The sequence below is a fragment of the Cryptotermes secundus genome, unplaced genomic scaffold (genome assembly GCF_002891405.2).
Source record: "Cryptotermes secundus unplaced genomic scaffold, Csec_1.0 scaffold106, whole genome shotgun sequence".
NCBI lineage: Eukaryota > Metazoa > Arthropoda > Insecta > Blattodea > Kalotermitidae > Cryptotermes > Cryptotermes secundus.
In genome coordinates this window covers 1,530,590-1,552,111 of record NW_019734310.1, presented here as the reverse complement: position 1 = coordinate 1,552,111, position 21,522 = coordinate 1,530,590, and the positions used below count along the sequence as shown (strand labels likewise).

At 41.0% G+C, this 21,522-nt stretch overlaps 1 protein-coding gene across 1 annotated transcript; it reads left to right on the top strand.

Moving 5' to 3' along the window:
• The first annotated feature begins 244 nt into the window (after nucleotides 1–244).
• Nucleotides 245–20,273, top strand: LOC111868412. The gene is made up of 6 exons (XM_023859019.2): nucleotides 245–281; nucleotides 11,431–11,641; nucleotides 12,092–12,234; nucleotides 13,845–13,950; nucleotides 14,863–14,977; nucleotides 18,303–20,273. Exons 2-6 carry the CDS (start codon nucleotides 11,454–11,456, stop codon nucleotides 18,549–18,551), a joined length of 801 nt encoding a protein of 266 aa, XP_023714787.2. The 5' UTR covers nucleotides 245–281; nucleotides 11,431–11,453; the 3' UTR covers nucleotides 18,552–20,273.
• The last annotated feature ends 1,249 nt before the right edge of the window (nucleotides 20,274–21,522 follow it).

The window sequence follows — 21,522 nt, the reverse complement described above, 5'->3', positions numbered from 1 at the left end:
TCGATTGGATTTCCTGACTTATCGGATTCGTGTTTTTGCCCAGCGTACCCACATCACTTAAAATAAGCCAGGGACGCTTACAGCAGCGCTCCTCTAGAGTCTTCTTCTGCAGCCAGACTAACTTGTCTTCACTGTCGCAACTATCAACACTGCGGTCTTCGAGGGCGTGCGTCATGTGATCTGGCAGAGTGTTACCGACATTTCAGACGAAGCTGCTGCTTCCAGTGTAGATGCGACACTAGGCGTCAGTTGGCTTCAGCTACACCGTGTCATCCCAAAAGGTAGTAACCACAGAGCTATTGGCCGCGCCATAGCTCAAGCAGTTAGTCGCTGGCTTCCCACCGCGGCGGCCCGTGTTCGATCCCGGGTCTGGTCAAGTGGGATTTGTGGTGGACAAAGTGGCGCTGGGACAGGTTTTCTCCGAGTACTTCGGTTTCCCCTGCCAATCTTCATTCCACCAATTGCTCCACAATCACCCTCACCTATCATAATAGGCCAGAAGTGGCCGCAGTACAAGGGACTTAGTCCCACCCCACTAGCAATAAAAATAACATAGAGCTACCATACGTACCCCGAAACCAGTAACGTAATCAAAAGACTAAAACATAACATTCATATAGAATATTTACATTACAGTTCCATCAATAATGCAACCATTTTATTCCTTAGAATTTTCATTTTTTAAAACCTGTTTCGCCCCAAAACCGGTAATCATCAGGTACTTCACTTCACCAAAACACTTACCTGCATTGAATATCGGTCATACATGTCACGTGTACCTGCGTCATTCCATATGAATATTGCGGTTACGACCCAGCTAACATTGCAAGCGAAACCTGTTACACTGTAATGCTAATGAAAATTCTAAGGAATAAAGTGGTCGCATTGTTGACGGAACTGTAATATAACTATTCTATGTGAGTGCTATAAAAATGTAACAAGATGCTTAAATACAATAGAATAAAATATAAAGTTATCTCTGTGATTAGTTAAGTACTATGATATGAAGACATATGGGGGAGTGGAGATATAGCTCCATCATGATTAACCTCGGCACTAGATGGAGGTAAGTGGTCAGCTTGACGTCTCTGCCGCTTTACCACAGGGAAAGAGATCCCGGTATCCATTGGATATGAGACTGGGTGGGCCCCAGAGATGGTCTGGACGCTGTGGAGAAGAAAAAAATCTTACTCCTGCCAAGAATCGAACCCCGGCCGTCCTGTAGCACGTCGCTATACCGACTGAGCTGTTCCAACTTCTACCCATAAGAATAGCAATCCATAAGCCGTGGAATCACAACAGACTGGGAATGACAAGGAAGGTGAATGTAGAGTAGTCGCTACTCGGAAGCACCATGTAAGGGGGCCCACACACGTACGAGTCTGGTTCGCGAGTCCGACTCTGCTAGGGTTCAAATGAGCCCACCTCGTCCGTGTGTGGGTCGCCACGTTCATACGTGTGTGGTGAAATTAATCCGAGCCCTGCTCCTCGCGAGCCAGACCTGTACGTGTATGGGCCGCCTAAGACACACGAAGAAGTGAATCCTCATTCGCTCTGTACATCGGCAGGAGGAGTAGGGAAGTTGTCAGTTCTAGGGCCACGCAGATTTCCCCCCCCCCCGCGGACAGGAAGCTTGGTGGACGCGGAGGTGTCTAAATATAGAGGAAAAGTTAAACGTCTGTCTATCCACAGTCCGTCAATAATGCAACAATTGTTTATTCACCATTTTACACACAACACAACGTGTTTCGGCTATAGATGGCCATCTTCAGGTGTCTTAATGCATGCAAACTGTTACACTGTTCTGATGTGCGCTAAAGCCGCGCGTTACAGTCCACTTAATTAACTATTTATGTTATTTTTAAGTGGACTGCAACGCGCGGTTTTAGCGCACATCAGAACAGTGTAACAGTTTGCATGCATTAAGACACCTGAAGATGGCCATCTATGGCCGAAACATGTTGTGTGAAGTGTAAAATGGTGAATAAACAGTTGTTGCATTATTGACGGACTGTGGATACATAGACGTGTAATTAAAGATTTGCACCAGGATGCTGAAATACAGAATTATAGAGGAAAAGATAAAAGAAAATCTATGGGAAATATTACCCAGTTGTCCAAGCCGTAGCCAGTGGCTTTAATAAACTGTCCCGACGGGAAATGGCAGGCAGGAAAATTAAGTTATCCTCTTGAAAAATCTGGTTGACCGTAATATATTCCTCGGCATGTTCATATGTGATTAAATGCACGGCTCTCAACTTGACCTGCTTGTCTGTAAAGTAATTCAGTTTCATACGACTGCCATCTTCCTTGCTTTCCGTCAAAGTAAAAAGAGGTAAAATTATCCTTGGCGTAATTAATTAAGCACCACGCTAAAGAGCCCTGTGAGGGAGTGGAGGTATAGCTCCACCATTCTTGACCTCAGCACTAGATGGGGGTGAGTGGTCAACTTCACACCCCTACAGTTTTACCTCTAAGTAAACGGCACACATAGCGGCGTCCATAGTCTAGGGGTAACGTTCCCACCTCATGACTCAAGGTACGCGGGTTCAAACCCGGCGGAGGTAGTGGAATTTTTAAGGGCGGAAAAATTCAGGGAACAAGTCCTCCAGGAGGGACTTTAAGCCGTGGGTCCCGTGTCGTAGATTTACAGCACGTAAAAGATCCTCATATCTCTAGGAGACCTCTGAGCTAAATTAGGCAAAAAAGTTTCCCGCCCAAGTAGTTTCCAATGCCTCTGGTAGATGGGGGAAGTATTAGGTACCGAAGGCCGACATCGTTGGTTGAACGGGGCTAATAGCACGCACCAGTACATGTAGGGTATGGCGACTGGTAGAATATCAAAGAGGGGGGTACAATAGATCAACAACTGGTCGCGGTGCATGGGGAAACCCACCCCCTTCAATAATAATAATAAATAATAATAATAATAAAACGGCACACATTATCCAAAGCGTAGGGGTCTGGGTGTTACGCAGGGTCGGTCTGGACTTTTCTTTTCATTAAGGCTTGTTGTTTTTTGTGTGTGAGCTACTAGCGTAATGTTGCTGACTAGTTTTCTAAATCTGAATATTCTTTGTTGGGTGGTCTTCCTTCTGTAGTGAACATTGTCGGGAGTCGAACCTCGATTCCTCGGCCACCCTGTCTGTAGCCTACTCGCTAAACCGACTGAGCTATCCCATCTCCAACTGCCTTCTGTTAAAGGAATCAAAATACAACTTACTGGCGTGAATAAGATGCTCAATGAATTTTGATTGAAACGGGCAGAATTACTACCATGGGCGCCGTCAGAAATCTTTCTGGCTGGGTGAGGTTATAAACCTCGCTTATAAACTTACGTTTAGATCGTATAAGATTATTTTAATGATTTCGGCAGATTATTCGGTTTATAATAACAATCTTTCTATAAACTAATTTTAATTTTTGATATTAAAATATTCTGTGTATTTATTTTGCCCCAATTCGATATTTCCGTCCAAGGGGAGCTATAGATGCCTGATTTGCGCCTCCCCACTTTGGCACCTATGCCTAAAATTTCCGTAGTCCCATTTCTAGCCTACTTATTTAAAAAAATCATAGTATGCATGTAAGACACCTTGCTGCCTGTCTGCCTATCCACCTACTACTGTTTCTAGGCAACGTCACGATAAATATTTTCCCGCAGTAACCGATATAAAAGCAACAATATAAGAAATGTTGGAAGCCTTGTTTTCTATGTGGTCAGTGTCTATCAAATATTCAATATGGTTCTTTGTTAAATAGTTCTTCGCCCGTGTGGAGGCGGGGTCGAATACCTCCACCGTGACCCTGCGAGTCGTAGGAGGCGACGAAAAGGGAAGCCTCAAATCGCACAGCGCTTAACCAATTAAGCACAAGGAATAACTTTACTTTTTTACAAGCGAGTTATACGACATTCTTCGAAGCTTGGATTAGTACCTTTAAATAAAATAGCCGCGCCACAAGTTCCAGGCCATTTTTACTATTACAGTTCGCTCTTGTGGGCGAAGCGTCATTTAGAGACCCTTGATCTTTTTATTGCTAGCGCGGTGGGACTAAGTCCCTTGTACTGCGGCCACTTCTGGCCTACTGTACCAGCCCCAGATGACAGGTGAGGGTGATTGTGGAGCAATTGGTGGGATGAAGATTGGCAGGGGAAACCGAAGTACTCGGAGAAAACCTGCCCCAGCACCACTTTGTCCACCACAAATCCCACTTGACCACACCCGGGATCGAACCCGGGCCGCCGCGGTGGGAAGCCAGCGACTAACCGCTTGAGCTATGGCGCGGCCTTGAGAGTCCCTTGATACTGCAATCTCAATTGGGCATATTGTACAACCACTGATGACAGTTAAATGGGCCTGTGGAATGATAACTTGCACATCGGAGAAATCCATGCCTCAGCACCATTTCGTCCACCATAAATCCCACAATGACTATTTTAGGACTGAACCCGGGAAGCCGCAATAAGAAGCGGATGGCAAACAGCCTAAACACTGCTCCGTTTATCGATAATCTTCAATCGATGTTTAAAACCGTGCACAATATATTAAATTGTCTGTACGAATACATTTCAAATAGTATACTTCAAACATGTTACATACATGCACCGCTTGCTTTAACATAAAAATATTGTGAGATTATTCTTTCAGATTTGGGATTCTCGATGCCGTGGATATGATGTATATAAAAAAAGTAAAGTTATCCCCGTAACAGGCCGTAAAGGCCCATAGGATTGTGAGACTTCGAGGTTCCCATATTTTCTCTAGACAATCGGCTCATAGATGGCAGTAAGGTTGTCACCCTTACGCGCTTGCCAACCTTTACCCCCACGAAAATTCCTGGTACTCATTTCTGTTAGAGGCTGAGTCGACACCAGGGTCATAGTGCGACTGGAAGTGTTAGGTAAATTGAAAAAAAAAAAAATCCACCTCATCGGGAATCGAACCCGCGACCATCCGGCTTGTAGCATAGTGTTTCAACCAACTACGCTACCGCGTGCCCCTTATTTATGATATATAGGGATGTATAAATCCTTACCATTGTTTTTGAGGAACCTGCCACCTCCATGTTCGGGCTGTGACGCCGTGGAAGCTAGCAGATCGTTAGCAACCTACTACTTCCATCTTTAGGATACAGGAGTGAATATGGGGACGTCGGGTTAATCCGAAACGTTGGTAACCATCTACCAGAGTACACGCAGTAGCACCCAAAAAGAAAATTATTTTCGGCAATTACTTTCCTAAATTCCATTAACCGATTAGTTTTCGTAATGGAGACGCAGTACATTTCCTCTGAAGCAGGAAGTCAGTTTATAAATATCAGTCAAATACAATTCAGACTCAAATTAAGTCCAGTATAATTCAAGTCATTTTCATCTTACCTTATTGTGAAAATTTATCCGTGTAATTTGATTTGTAATTTTCCACTGGTGGTTTTCCCTCTTAAGAAGCTGATATTTCTCTGTTGGAATCCTCTATTGATGTCGAAGTGTGCACACAGAACCCCACTACACTACACCACAAGCTTGATTTCCCATCCACAACAATACACAGTCATGAAGTCCACTGTTATATTTTGGCGCCGTTATATAAATTAACACAGCTCTAGAACGCTGCACTGAAAAACTGTAACTGTTACGAATGTATATCAGATAACGCGAATGGAGGTATTTTAAATTAAAACACAAAAATTTACACGGTTTTACCTTGATTTGGATCAAGGCTTTAAAGTAAATATTATTCACGTTTTCAAGTCCACTATGTCACGGAACATTTTAACTTAAATTCTATGCAAGTTCCTCCATGACCGACCAAATATTTAGATCCGATAAAACTAACACAACCGAAAACGTACTACGCGAAAAGTCTACACTCGCCTCGCAACCCGACCTACGTTGTAACGTGAATGTGAATTACCTTTCATCACTCGTGTTTTAAACTACGTATTATACAAAAAGCGATCGTGAAACGGTTTGTTTTACACACAGAAACCAAGAGAATTGAAGAATTAGCAAGCATAACATCCTGCCCTAGCCGACCGCATATCGTACACTGAGTTGAGTCTCACCCCCTCCTAACTCCATTCACCCGGTACATACACACCCACGTGCTGTGAGTTGTATAGCAATGTCTCGCGCGCATGCGCGTTACCACTAGAAGCAACAGGCTTCTGTCCTTAGAAAAATAAGTAAACAAAACGTGTCTGTAAAATGGGGCAGAAAACATATTAACTTGTGGAAAATACCACGTGTTTTAAATTTATCAATTTCTGTATTTGCCTGTAGAGTGTATTTAATGGTGTTCATTACGATTATGTGAAGAGTGATTTTTTCCCCTAAGCAGCATTAACCAAATAGTCTTTGTAATGGAGACGCAGTGTGTTTGCTATGGGGGTATTAACTAAGTGTACGTTATTTAGAAGAAATTAGTGTTTAAAAAAGATTTAGAAAACAAATGCACCCCAGTGCATAACAATACTTAATTACTGACTCTCCATTAACTTAGGTTATGTGTGTGATATTATGAACGTATTGGTTAAAGATGCCGGCCACGGTAGCCGAGCGGTCTAAGGCATGCACTGTCTTCGCTCGTTCGGAAGCCGGGATCGTGGGTTCGAATCCTACTCAGGGCATGGATGTTTGTGTGCGTTTTTCTGTGTTTGTGTACAGGTAGAGGCCTTGCGACGAGCTGATCACTCGCCCAAGGAGTCCTACCGTATGTGTAAGATCTAGTAAACCGAAGTGAAACGGAGAGTTTCATGGAGGTAGGCCTAGGCCCAAATTGGGGCTGTAGCGCCAAAAGAAAAAAAAATTGGTTAAAGATACGACGTCACATCGTATCGAGCAGATTGTTGTGACAGATGAGTGGAAGAGAATTTATAATCAAACGCATATTCATCATAGCTGAAACTTCACGTGTTCCTGTACGAAAGACATTCTTGTTATTCTGAAAATCTGATCTTGTGCAAACACGTGACACATGATTATCTTACTGCTTGAATTGAACTGATTTTTCTCTTCTCCATAACATCCGGAGACACGTGGTAGTGTACTTCATTAAGGCACTATGCTACAAGTCACCAGATCCTTGGTTCAATTCCCAGTGAGGTCATTGCATTTTTCAATTGACCTAATTCTTCCAGCCGCACTATGGCCTTGGGGTTGACTCAGCCTCTAACAGAAATGAATACCAGGAATCTTCCTGGGGGTAAAGACCGGCCGGCGCGTAAGGCTGACAAACTCGTCGCCATCTGTGAACCGATCATCTAGAAAATGTGGGAGTCTTGACGTCTCACAACCCTAGGGGCCGCCACGGCCTGTTATAGGGATAGCTTTAACTTTTTTAACTTCTCTTTAACATCCAAACTGACATTATAGCCCACCCAGCCTGCTACACACTGGATACCGGGCTCCGTTTACCACAAGGGTAAAGCGGAAGGAGCGTGAAGCTGGCTAATTAATTCCATCTAGTGCTGAGGTTAAGAATGGTGGATCTATAATTCCATTTCCTCATAAGTCCTCATGATATAGTGGTTAATTAATTAAGACCAGGTGTAACTTCACCTTTCGCCTTTACCTAAAAATTCTTATTTTTTTACACATAGTAATATTTAGGAATTGTAAGATGAAAATGAAGCTCCAATATAATAGAAAGTAATAAATCCTTTAGGGGTACAGCAAATTTCGAAATATCTACTTGGGGACGACAGTAACAGATTTATATTATGTTTATGATAAAAACAAATGAAGCTCAGAATCTTGTAATTCATGCTGATATTAGGTTCACAGTTTCTCTCCCCCCCCCTTCTTCATTTTTCAATTCCAAAGATTAAATACGATGAAAGTGTAATTCAACACCTTGTTTTGTGCGAGTGTAAAAAATTGGTCTGTCGACCTGAAGGAAGAATTAAGATGGAAGTCATACAGAAGGTAAATCTCTCTCTGTAACAGGCCGTGGAGACCCATGGGATTAGGAGATGTCGAGGCTCCCACACTTTCTAGAAAATCTGCTCAGAGATGGCAGTGACGTCAGCCTTACGTGCCGGCCGCCGTTTACTCCCAGGAATACTCACGGGTACTCATTTCTGTTGGGGGCTGAGTCGATCCCCAGGGTAATAGTGCGGCTGGAAGGATTAGGTCAATTGAAAATCCAAGTCCTATGAGAAAAAAAGCAAGAACATATATTTAGACCTATGAAAGATGAAGTAGCTAAAGACTGGAGGTAATTACACATTTACATGCTTCGCATTCGCATTCTCTTCACCTGAATCCGTCTGGATGATTAAAAAGTGAAAAATAACAGGTTCTGGGAAGAACCAATCGCCTATTTCCATTCCACTACATATTGACTATTTGATACGACACGGACCGCACAGAAAACATCGCGTCCAATATATCATTTTGTTGCGGGTATATTCGTTGCCACTCGAAAGATTTATTATGAGCCATTGCTTAGCAATGGCCCGGAAACCTGCTTATAGAGCCGCTACCTAGCAACGTTATGGGGAACACAGACACACAGATAGCAAAGCGATCCTGTTAGCATATTTTTATTTTTTTTTTAAATAAGGGAAGTAAGCTAATGAGATAAATCAAGACCTATAGCAAACATGGAAGAAGTACAAATTCATACGGAAATATGACCGGAAAACCTCAACATCTAAAAAAAAAAATGGACTTAGATGGGAGGAGGCAATGTTAAAACACACTTTACAGAATTATTGTGTGAATCCGTGAAATAGATTCAACTGACTGGATTCCAATGTTGAAGTCTGTGAACACTGTCATGAACCTTCAGGGAACTTCTTGACCTCCTGTATCACTACCCCCTACTTTAGAAAGTAAAGTAATCAGTCAGGAAACAGAGAGCCTCTGGAGACAAGAATGACCGATCAGATAGTCAGTAAATGCTCTGCTTGCTTGGTCGTCTTATCCTTTGACCCCGAAACATCTGTACCCTTCTACAGGACTGCTCGCAGTCACATCCCAAAATATAGTGTTCTTTGTTGTCACCGCTCTGAGAACCCCAAATTGCACAAAACTTACAGCTCCCTAAGTAACCACATCGGTCTACTCGACAACTTAACGTACATGCGCCCTGCACTGATTGGTACATAATTAACTCCTGCTTTCACAGCCGCTTCATGTTTCCAGTGTCAAAGAACAGCAAAACTCAGCTAAGATGCAACTCACTGGCACGTGTATAATGATACAGCGTCTGATGTTTGTGAACTTCTCCATGTTTGGTATCTCTGTGAAATCGAATGCCGGTCACAGTTGCCGGGCGGTCTACTTAACGAAATATCTTCAACTGCTCGAACACTGAGGCCGTGGATTCGAATCCCAATCGAGGCATGGATGTCTGTGTGCGTTTGTTTTGTGTTTGTGTTATCATAAGGCGGCTACCGCCTTGTGACGGGCTGATCACCCTCCCAAGGAGCCCTACGTGCTGTCCATAAGGTCTATAATTTCAGATTAATTCTGATTGGGAACTAGCCAGAGGGCCTAATATGTCAAAGGACGAGGAAGAGGACGAAGAACAGTATTTTCTTTACCTTTTCTTTCTCATGGATGACGAAATGAACACTCCTGGGGATACAGCATCTTATAAATACAAAGAAAATTCACAAACCATAGTCTCCTTCACTAAACGAGGCTCAGTGTGTTCCAATAACCAACTCTGTTTCTTCGTGTCTTTAATTTTCTACGCATAATGATTAAATTAAGTGTCCAGAGCAGTTTCCATGCAACCAACTTCACGTACAACGCGGAATTATATTGTTGTATACACTATTGTTGCAAGAATAGAAACCGCTAACAACGTACCATGGTTGCCTAGTAACGGACCAATTAAGCAGGGATTTATAGATGTATTTAAGAGTTAGGGGACCTTTGAGTGGGCTCAGTATAAAAGGCGGATTCTGTGACTTCGGACATATCTGAATTTATTTAACACTTGTGTTTATTCAGCGTCAATTTACAGGGAGCAACAACGGCCCCAATATGACACCACGCAATAAGCACACGATTTACAACACATTCATTTTGGTGTTCGTGTTGTCTGGAATCTGTAAGTAAACCATGCAGGAAGCTGGTATGAGAGGTCGGTCCCGGTAGCCAAGCGGTCTAAGGTATGTACTGTCTTCGCTCGCTCGGAAGCCGGGATCGTGGGTTCGAATCCCACACAAAGCATGGATGTTTGGCATGTTTGCTTATTCTGTGTTTGTGTTGTCTTGCGTTTAGGTAGAGGCCTTGCGACGAGCTGATCACTCGTCCAAGGAGTCCTACCGTCTGTAAAATTATTATGAAACTGAAAATCGGAGCAGAGTTTCAACCAAAAATAGAGTGTGTGTGTGATTTGGCGATTGGTGCGGCTAGAGCAATCTGACAAGCTACAGAATTACTAAATGTATAAGAAACGAATATTTAAACATAACTCGAACCTGTCTCAGATTAAAATAAAAAAGCATAAAAATTCTCTTACAAATGGAAGCTAGGTCCTCAGATTTTTGTGTATTACTTCAGGGTATGTATACTTAATGCAAGTATTTAAATTCACTGAATTATCGGAAAATAGTTGGTGACATCAAATGTTCCAGTTTTAACTGTACAGAACTTGAACTGACAATTAAACCTTGCTTCTTACACCAACAAAAGATTAATATTTTCTGCATCACCGGCAGGCAGCATAGGACTTCTCAATCAGGCTTCAGGCTATATGGCGTCAAGGTCAGTCTGAAAAAAGGTTTAAGATCCTCGCATGGAACAGATGTCCAAATGAAACGCAGAAACTCTATTAAGAGGAAGGGGTTGAATATTTAATGATCTGAGTCCGGGGTGAAAACGACTTTTCAGACCTGAACAGGCATTCCAAATGAAAAGAAAATCCCGGAGGAACAACCAACAACTCTTTTATAAATGACATGATTACAATACAGATTCAGGAATTCATTCCTTGTTGTTAGCTCATAAATATATTCTATCAGAAAGTTCAGCCCTCTTTAACATTCAAGGTATGAGACACTAGAAATCGTTTCGTTAACAACGCGGCGTCTTCCCGCCTCTATGCCCATTTCCCGCCCGGTTTAGAGCCATTAAAATGTCCGATTTTTTAAGTACTGACACTTTACACACTATATTTTGTATATCTGATTAATGTGAGTTTTTCTTTTATTGTTGTTTCATGATTTATTTATCGACAATATTATCTGTTGTTGTATATCGAAGAAAGTTCATGTATTGTTAAGAAAGCTCTAGGCACATTCAGCAATGGTGGTTAGTTAGGGCTTGTCATATATAGTGTACTGCCTATGATTGGTGAAGCTCTAATACACAACTTCGTGCACACACTTAAGTTAATTATTTGTCCACACATATGAGTGTAGCACTGCCAGCGAAAGAACATGAATATGATAGAGTGTCCGTAACCACAGGCGCAGGATTAAATACACAACAAATGAGTACCAGTCTGGCTTCTGAGCAGGATAACCAGAATGGAAAGGAAAATGAAAGAAGCAAAAGAGCCTCAAGATTAGATTACTGCAATGAAGACCAACTTCTCTCACACTTAACTGAGCTTCAGGCACTTAATCCTGAAAGTATCGTAAACTTGGCAACACGGCAGGGTGTCAAATGTGTCTGCAGGTGAGGAAATTTGAAAAAGTTACTAGTCTCGGTTATATAACACCACTTTTGGATGTCTCAGATTTAGGGTTAGGTTTATAAATGGCTGAGTGTAAGGTCATGTGTCTGAGTAACTAATATAGCCAGATTCATGTTGAAATTCAAATTTAAATCTATGAAAAAAGAATAGTTTTCAATAGATCTATGAAAAATAAAAATTTTGAAATAGTACTGAGAGAGCACTGCTGACATTTCCTTCATGACCTCTATTATTTTTCAAAAACTGTGTGTAAAATCTGATTATAACATTTTTATATTGGAATGAAATTGAAGTCAAATGTTTACGTATATATTTTTTGTGAATTTAAATACTTCATTTATCCAAGCCATGGTTACTGAAGGAGTGGGCCACTAATCCAGCTGGTGAAAGTTAAAAAACAAAATATTCTTATGAAAACTTCTCTGTCTCAGAAAAGTATCTGAAAGCCTGAAGACCTTGGACAAGTACATTAAGACATGCAAACCTACATATGTAGAAGACTCGTATATGTCACTTATAACTGGCATCAGAACTACTCATGGCAAACTGTGCAAGGACCGTGATTTTCGGAAAGGTACTTACAGTAAAATCACTATTTACATGGAAATTTTCAAATTCTTATTTGCAGTTAATGTATTTTTTCTCATATGGTCGTTATAATGATAACTAAAAACTTTACTACTCAGAATTGTCAATTAAAAATAGACATTTCCTTATGTGTAAAAAAAATCAATTTTTATAGAACCTCAAGGTTCGTTTTAATGTTTGATTTACTTCTAGCTTGAACTTGTGTGAAAATAATTTAAAACCTCTGAATTATGCATTGTGCAGAAAAATGGTAAAGAATGAAAATGTCTGCCTTATTCTGAAACAAAGGAAATCACTTTTTTGGCATTCAAAGCAGATAAAGAGAAAAGAAAACATGCTATTTTATGATAAAAATATACATTAATATAAGATAAGGTATCCCTGTAACAGGCTCTGGAGGCCCATAGGGTTGTGAGATGTTGAGGCCTCCACATTTTCTAGACAACCGGCTCACAGATGGCGGTGAGGTTGCCACCCTATATCCCCAGGAAGATTCCTGGTACTCATTTCTGTTAGAAGCTGAGTCGGTGACCTTCCAGCTTGTAGCATAGTGCCTCCACCAACTACACTACTGCAGGCCCCATACATTAATATAGTAGGTAAGACAATAAGTAAGTTACAAATAGATATAGAACTTAAAAAAGAGTACTGATTTGAAAAATGCTTTTATTTCTCAACATAATCTCCCTGTACATTGAGGCACTTGTCCCATTGTTTCACAAGCCCCTGAAAACCAGCAGCATAAAATTCTTTGGGCTGCTGTCGGAACCAGGCGGTGACTGTGAACACGAAGGCATACCGCTCACCGCATTCCAGCCTTAAGGACAAACCATAAATGCCGGCTCCTACTGTAACATCCTCAGGAAACTTCGTAAGGCCATTCAACGGAAGCGAACAGGACTCCTCGCCAAAGGCGTGTTGCCCTTGCATGACAACATGTGTCCCCATACTGCCAACAAGACAAATGAGACGCTGCAAAACTTCAAGTGGGACGTCCTCAAGCATCCTCCTTATAGCTCTGACCTTGCTCCAAGTGACTTCCATTTGTTTGGCCCTCTTAAACATCATCTTTCGGCTGAACATTTTCCCAATGATGAAGCTGTAGAAGGGACGTCACCGCCTGGTTCCAACAGCAGCCCAAAGAACTTTATGCTGCTGGTTTTCAGGGGCTTGTGAAACGATGGGACAAGTGCCTCAATGTACAGGGAGATTATGTTGAGAAATAAAAACATTTTTCAAATTAGTACTCTTTTTTGTTTAAGTTCGATATCCATTTGTAACTTACTTATTGACTTACCCTCATACATACCATATTTAACTAAGGAGACTGATGTCTTCTGGGATATGATACCACACAGTCTGGTAGTTTTAGAGGAACCTGCTCCTTCCATCTCCATGGTACACATGGTCTCTTTTAACCTGAAGATGGAAGTAGCAGCTTCCTCGTACAAATTTATAAATATCTGCCTGACTATACAGCATCATGTCCCAGAAAGCACTAACCTTCAATCACTATTGTGAGAACCTCAAACTTCTCATTTTGAACTCAGTCTGACAATAAACACGATTACAATTGTTCTTGTTATATTCATGCAGAGTTTAGGAAGTATTCATCTTGTTACCGAGACATTAAAGAAGAATATAACAATTGTGCTGGCCCAGAAGACTGGATGGATAACTCAAGGAAAAAATGTGTATGCAAGTAAGTGCATTGCATGCTACAAGACTACCTGGCATTGTCTTCTTAGAAAATTAGTGAACTACGTCCATGTCAGAAATGTCACATTATAAGAGAAGAGCAAACTGCATAAACAAAATTACAACAATCATACACGCATAAGGGCCCCATTATAACATAGTTCACTGTAGCACAAAACGCATGACAATGAAGTTTACTTCAAGGTAAAACTCGATGGAGTCAGGATTTGCATTAAACTATATGGCTATGAACTTTCTGCTTTTGATAGAACCTATTTATACTATGGACATAACTACAACCCAGCCTCATGATTTAGGCACCAGGCTATATATTATAACACTTCACAGAATGATCACTTAATGATCAAACTCTGCTTTAGTATTCTTACAGCAATAATTTGTTATTCACAAGGATTTAGTTATACATAACATTTTATTTTATTCCCCCCACCCAAATTTGACGAGGTTCTAATAACTTTCTGACTGCTATAAGTGTAGTGTGTGAAGTACTTACTGACATCATGGACTTGATAAGATTAATATCCTACACACTTTGTATTATCTTTTAAATTATCTTGTAATGCTAATGCTGGTGGTCTAGTGAGTAATATATAATTTTAATATCAAAATCATTCCAGGTTCGACCCCCAACTTCTGGCATTACAATCAAACAAAAATAAACTAGCATGCCAAAAAATCTGCACTGATAACTTTGTTTTCCAAGTATGCCTGCAATGGTGTTACAGCCAAGCAATGTGTTTTGTCTGAGTGACAGGAACTGCCTATGAAAAAATAATCATATCTATAACAACTAATACTTAAATATTCCTAGGACAAAGGATTATACTAACATAACTGTAATGTAATTACAATCAACAGAGCTGTGTCAGTAAAACCCAATCTATTTATTCCACAGTACATACCAGACCCTCGATGATTGCTACTACAATGTAACAGTTCGCCCTTGTGGGAAAAATGCTGCAAGCAACATGAAAGAGTTTGCTGGATGTGTCATTGGTAGTGTTATGATGGTAAGAAGGGGTTATGTTAAAAAAAATTGTAAATGTCTACCTCAGAGCTCTTGACGAGCTGTAGTATGTATCTTTTCTAAAATGGTGTGAGCTGGAGAGAGAGGGCAGCACGTGTGCCAATAAGTACAATACTGCAGATACAATAATAGAACTTATTGCTGAGTAAAGGTAAATTTGTCCTTCTGCTTAACTAATTAAGCACTACGCCATGAAGATGTATGGGTGAGTGGATGTACAGATCCACATTTTCTTGACCTCAGCATGAGTTGGAGGTGAGTGGTCAGCTACACGCACCTACCGCTTTACACCGGGGGAAAGAGCCCCCGGTACCCACTGGATAGGAGGTTGGGTGGACCCCAGAGTCAGTCTGAACAATTTGGAGAATAGAAAATTCTTACTCCCACATGCATGATCGCCCAATGTCACATCTTCGCACCCGCCAACACGCAGCAATACTTGTTTTGCTCTTGCTCTCGTTCAAACTTTCCAACATTTCGTTGTTCGATTCTTCACTTGCAGTTTCTCCTTCAATTTTCAAATTAATCTCATCATCATAGTCAATATTGAGTTCTTCACTTAACATATCACTACTAGATTCTTCATCTGCATCCCACAATCTAGTTTCTTCAATTGAGAGGGTCATGGCTCGGCCGAACGTAAAGGCATGCTACTAGCACGTGACACCCCATAATATATAAATGGAATTCGTTCTTCAAGTTCAAATTATGAATTCCAGAGAGAGGTAGACAAAACATTCATGCAAGCATTGGTGTAGTCTTCAGTGCCAACTAGTGACATATGATCAAAATATGAACGTAGAAAAACGAAATACTTTGTCGATGATACAGTGACATTTGTCCACGGAAACAATCACCATGTCTATTATACAGGGCTATTATAAATGATTCATTCATTTTTAAAACGAGATATTTTCCAAATCATTATATGTACAAATATGACTGATATATAAAAAGAACCGTAAATTCACAAACTTTTCTTCACACTCTACAAATGTTCTGTGTGCCCCTTGGGTCACACGACACACGTCCAGGCGGTAGTCGAGCTCGTTCCACACATTTTGTAGCATCATCCTGTCAATGGTCACACTGCAGCATCGATGCGTTCCATCAGCTCTACTAGTGGGGGTACATAAATATGATCCTTAATGTACCCCCAAAGGAAGAAGTCACAAGGCGTTAGGTCAGGTGATCTGGGGGGCCAAGTGAACAGAGCTACGTCATCCTCACCAACACACCCAATCCAGCGATGCCGAAGTTCATTGTTTACGTAGCGACGAACATTGCCGATACCACCGCAAAATGCTTTGTTTACATGCAGTTCTTTTCCGTACTCTCTTTTGAATGCGCGTTGCATTGCTATAACAGACGAACATCTCGCATATTCCAACAAACAAAAATTCTTTTCTTGCTTTGTCGCCATTTTGTAAAGGCACTGAACTCGTGCTGCCAACTGGTGCACACAATACAAACTTGGTGAGTTTACGGTTCTTTTTATATATCAATCATATTTGCACTTTGGAAAATATAGCATTTTTAAAAACGAATGAATCATTTATAGTAGCCCTGTATATCGATGTTTCACTGCAAAGAATTAAGCATGAAATCTATTATGGAATGTGTAAAATATAACACTGTGTTATGTATGAGGGGCAGTCAAATGAAAACGAGTCAGAAGCCAAAATATAGTAAAGAACATTTCTTACCTCAAAAGTAATCTCCAAAACTGTTAATACATTTATCCCACTGGGAGATAAGATAGTAAATCCCATCCTTGAAAAATCTTGTGGGCTGTCTACAGAATCACATCTTTACCCAGCCACACACGTCTTCGTCTGATGCAAACCAGTGTCCAAGAATGTCTCTCTTCAGGTCTCCAAAAATGTGAAAATCACATGGGGAGAGATCTGGGCTGTAGGGGGGATGTTGAAGCACTTCCCAACCAAATCTCTGTACTGTATTCCTCACAGAGTTGGCAGTGTGGGGGCGTGCATTATCATGAAGAAGGTTAATGCCGTTCGGTAACATTCCAGGGCGTTTTGACTTTATGGCACATCTCAGTTTCTGCAAAGTGTCTTCATAGCACTGTGGACTGATTGTGGCCCCACGATCAAGAAATTTGACAAGCAGAGGGCCCTTGCAGTCGAAAAAGAATGTCATCATCACTTTACCAGAACTTGTGCATACAGCTTTGGATTTCTTCGGTGGGGGAGAATTCACGTGTTTCCACTGTTGACTCTGCCGTTTGCTCTGGGGTTCAAAATGGGGGCACCAAGTTTTGTCCCCAGCGGCAATATGGGATAGAAAAGCATACTCTTCCTCATGGTACCATTGCAAGTGACCCAGTGACACAGCCATTCTCTGAGTCTTCTGTTCCTCCATGAGTTGATGTGGAACCCACTGCACGCAGATTTTGTGGTACAGCAGATGTTTTGTCACAATGGCATGTATGGAACCGTGACTTATTCCCATCGAAAGATTAATTTCTTCCACAATGATCTGTCGGCTTGCCCAGATATGACCATCCAACACAGAAGTAACATCAGGAGTGATAACACGATGAGCTGAGCTGTGCCACAGCTCAAGCGGTTAGTCGCTGGCTTCCCACTGCAGCAGCCCGGGTTCGATTCCGGGTCTGGTCAAGTGGGATTTGTGGTAGACAAAGTGGCGGTGGGGCAGGTTTTCTCCAAGTACTTTGGTTTCCCCTGCCAATCTTCATTACACCAACTGCTCCACAATCACCCTCGCCTATCATCTGGGGCTGGTACAATAGGCCAGAAGTTGCTGCAGTACAAGGGACTTAGTCCCACCTCACTAGCAATAAAAGAAAAAAAAAACACGAACTTGTCCTGGACGAGCATCATCTTGCAGTGACACATGTACCTCTTGGAATCTCTTATGCCACGCCAGCACACGCAAACATGACATGCTGTGTTCGCCGTAATTTCTTGTCCTTCTCCTTCAGCAGTCAAAAAGCGCACTACACTTCACTGTTCTTCTTTTACCTCCTCCATTACTGATGTCGGACGACCACACATAGCACTAACCTTACTTCCAGCACAATAAACAAATGACTAGTGTGCAAGGGCACATTATCACTGTGCTTTCCTGAGTCCCCACCAGATGTTCGTACCATAAGCAAATTCCAGTGTTACCAACTTGCGCGCTGTGTGAGTTATGCGTGGTGACCTGTTTTCATTTGACTGCCCCTTATATGACTCTGTCAGATGCAACCCCAATATGAATTACTTAATTATAATAGGAAATGTCAGCATTATGCTCACTGCAGTATACCAATGTTCTTCCAGATAAAATGCAGTAATGTGAGCCACAAGGATGGGCTTCAGAACATTCCACAAGAAAAAGACTCCACAGAAATACCATCTGATAGCAACGACAGTAAAAAATATTATCTGGCAGGCTACATAGTTGCAGGCATTGTTGCAACAATAATGCTCATCTTTATCTCATACTGCTGTATAAAACGCTGGAGATCTTCACGGGTCCGTTTTTATGAGACAGTAAGAGAACCCTTACTCAGGGATACCACTGAATAAATTTCAGGACTCGACAATCCCAGTAAATCACCATCATTATATACTATAACAGAATTAGTGGAATAAACATATAAGCTTCATCATGTAACCTGAATTCACTTGTTGACCCATGCTGACTTTATTTGTAACAAGTTTCTTCAAAGGTCTGTCTTGGATAGATTCGAGGGGAGGACATTGCCTCCTTCCAAGAAAATTTGAGGAAAAAATAACTGAAAGAAAAAGGAAGACAATTGCAAGAAAAAGATGATAGAAAAGTAAAAAGGAAGATGAAAGAAAATAAAAAAAGAAGGTGGGGAAGAGAAGGGAACCCATTGTGAATAAACTTCTTAAATATCAAAACCAACTGGATCTAAACTGTTGGCAGAATGCAAGGAAACAAGACTTCCCGAGCCATTAAACTACTGCAAACAATCACATAATTTACAAACCTTGTGTCATTCCAGTTTTACATATACCATTGCACTTGTACAGCATATCAAAATGCAATCCACTTTATCCCATCACGTTATCTTTGCTTTTATATGAACATCTACAGTTGCATGTTGTCAGTTCAAGGAAACAGACTCTTCGACTACTTTCTGCTTGCAAAGTCAGAACTGAGTAGGAGGAATGACAATACAACAAGTGGCTATAACAGATGCACCATGTCAACTCATGAGTAACTTTATTTTCAAAAGTGGGTCTTTCATAGAATTGTTGCAGCTTCATGTCTTTAAGTTTGCAGAGAAAGGAAAGCTTAAAATCTGAAAGAGGAAACTTTATAACAGTAACATATAAAGACAATGGTGCATTTAAAATGGTTGTGAAACTCTCATGTTGAGCACATTTTGCATAAAATACTAAAACAGTTTCTTTCATACAGCACATGAAAAAATTTGATTTTCTCGATAACAGAATCTAATAAATTTCAATTACATATCTCAACATATACCAAATTCTGTGCATATGCTACGTAATAAATTAACATATAAAATTACATTAATCACAACAACAAAATAACCTTCACCGCAGTGATACAAAAATTTACTGACATTTAAATGAGTACACTGGAACTATCCAGAATGTTTTTCCCACAGAAAAATTTGTTGTTTGTGAAACAGTACCCTGGAAGTATTGACATTTTATCTGTCAATCATCTATACTTATGACACCAAACAATTTCAGCTTCTCAGCCCTATTCATTGCTACTCATATTGTAGTTTGTAACCACTGCCACTTGTACAGTTTGTAATATCCTGTAGCCCTCCACTGTTGTTGTTTATCTTTTACTTTGTGCTAGTTTGAAAAGTATGTTCTCTTTATTAGCATACTTTTCATGTATGAATAATTGTTCCTTATTAAATTTATGTATTAACAGAATATATTTTGTACACATGTAAGCCTTGTAATTTTACAAGGGAGGAAAACACTACTACAATAACAAGGGATAAATTATTAAAGAGATAAAAAGGATGAAGACATAGGGAAAGAAATACATACCATTATAATTTCCAGTGTTAGGTCTATTGAGAACTGTTGCTGCTATCATATAACATTACAAATGTTCTGACAGGTTCTGAGAACGTTGAGGTATTCATATTTTACGGGACTGGTGCCACATTCTGTACTGCGGTTGTAGTAACGCAATGCGGTGGGTAGGAAGAAGCATATCATCTGGGATATAATGCCATGTAGTTCATTGATATTTGACTGATGTTCTTCCAAAACATCGGTTGAGTGTCAACAGACTACACGGCATTATGTGGTACAGTCATTAAGTTCGTGGGCTGTGGTTTAATCACATCATATTACAAGGTATTCACATACACTTACACAGATCCACATCAGCCCTCAAAATAGTTGCTGTTGGCCACTATACAAGTCTGCCAACGTTGATATAGCTGCCGAAAACATTGCTGAACATATTGGCAGGAAATTCCCGTACGGCATCTCTTGTGGCATTGATGACCTCCTCGGACAACTGAAATCTACAACCATGTAGCTTTGCTTTCAAGCGGTGAAAGAGAAAGAAATTGCATGGTGCGAGATCAGGTGAGTATGGAGGGTGTGGCAAAACTGGCCTGTTGCCTTGCCAGTTCCTCTTGGACAAGAACAGAGCGATGTGCAGGGCCGTTGTCGTGTAGCAACAGCCAATTCTTCTCGTGTCAAACATTTCGCTAGGGGATTTGCCTAGTTTTTGGCAGAACTTGATGTTTGCCCATTGTTCAAACTGCCACATTTTCGATTTCCGCTACTTGTATTTAACTGCAGTAGTTCTGCTTATACTGTTTGCACACAACTGCTTCTTGCTGTGATGAGAGATGAACTGACAGGGCATCATATAGTGCCTCAACTTATCTGCTGTAGTGCACTGCAACAAACGTTTTGCGGCCAGTCCACGAACTTATTGACTATGGTAGTGTATCTCAGAAGACAGATTTCCCCTAGGCTGCGCCATAGCTCAAGTGGGTAGTCACTGGCTTCCCACCACGGCAGCCTGGGTTCGATCCCTGGTCTGGTCAAGTGGGATTTGTACTGGACAAAGTGGCGCTGGGGCAGGTTTTCTCCAAGTACTTTGTTTCCCCTGCCAATCTTATTTCACCAAATTCTCCATCATCATAATCACCCGAGGCAGGCTACAATAGGCCAATCAGTGGCTGCCGTGCCAAGTGGACCCAGTTGGACTCCACCCCTCACTAAGCAAATTTTTTTAGATGTCTCCTATGAAATAACCGACTTTCAATGGACTACATGGCTTTATATTCCAGAAGATAAGTGTTCCTCTGAAACAGTTCATTGCTACAGAATGGCTCACCAAAAAGTGCATATCTATGACAACAAATAGACATAATAATAGAGGAACTGTTTGAGGCAATCTATATTCGGTTCACCTCAAAGTTGTAACAGGAGATTTCATTTGTAAGAGAGTTCAGAGTTCAGTTAGTTCAGTTCAGGAGAATTCAGGAGTTGAGCATTCAGCTGTGGAGTGTTA

Bases quoted from the DNA above. Each gene is read 5' to 3' on its own strand.
- LOC111868412 (XM_023859019.2), top strand. From the start codon at position 11,454: ATGAGTACCAGTCTGGCTTCTGAGCAGGATAACCAGAATGGAAAGGAA. The intron at 11,642-12,091 runs GTGAGGAAATTT...TCTCTGTCTCAG, and splicing joins GGTGTCAAATGTGTCTGCAG to AAAAGTATCTGAAAGCCTGA. The intron at 12,235-13,844 runs GTACTTACAGTA...ATATTCATGCAG, and splicing joins GGACCGTGATTTTCGGAAAG to AGTTTAGGAAGTATTCATCT.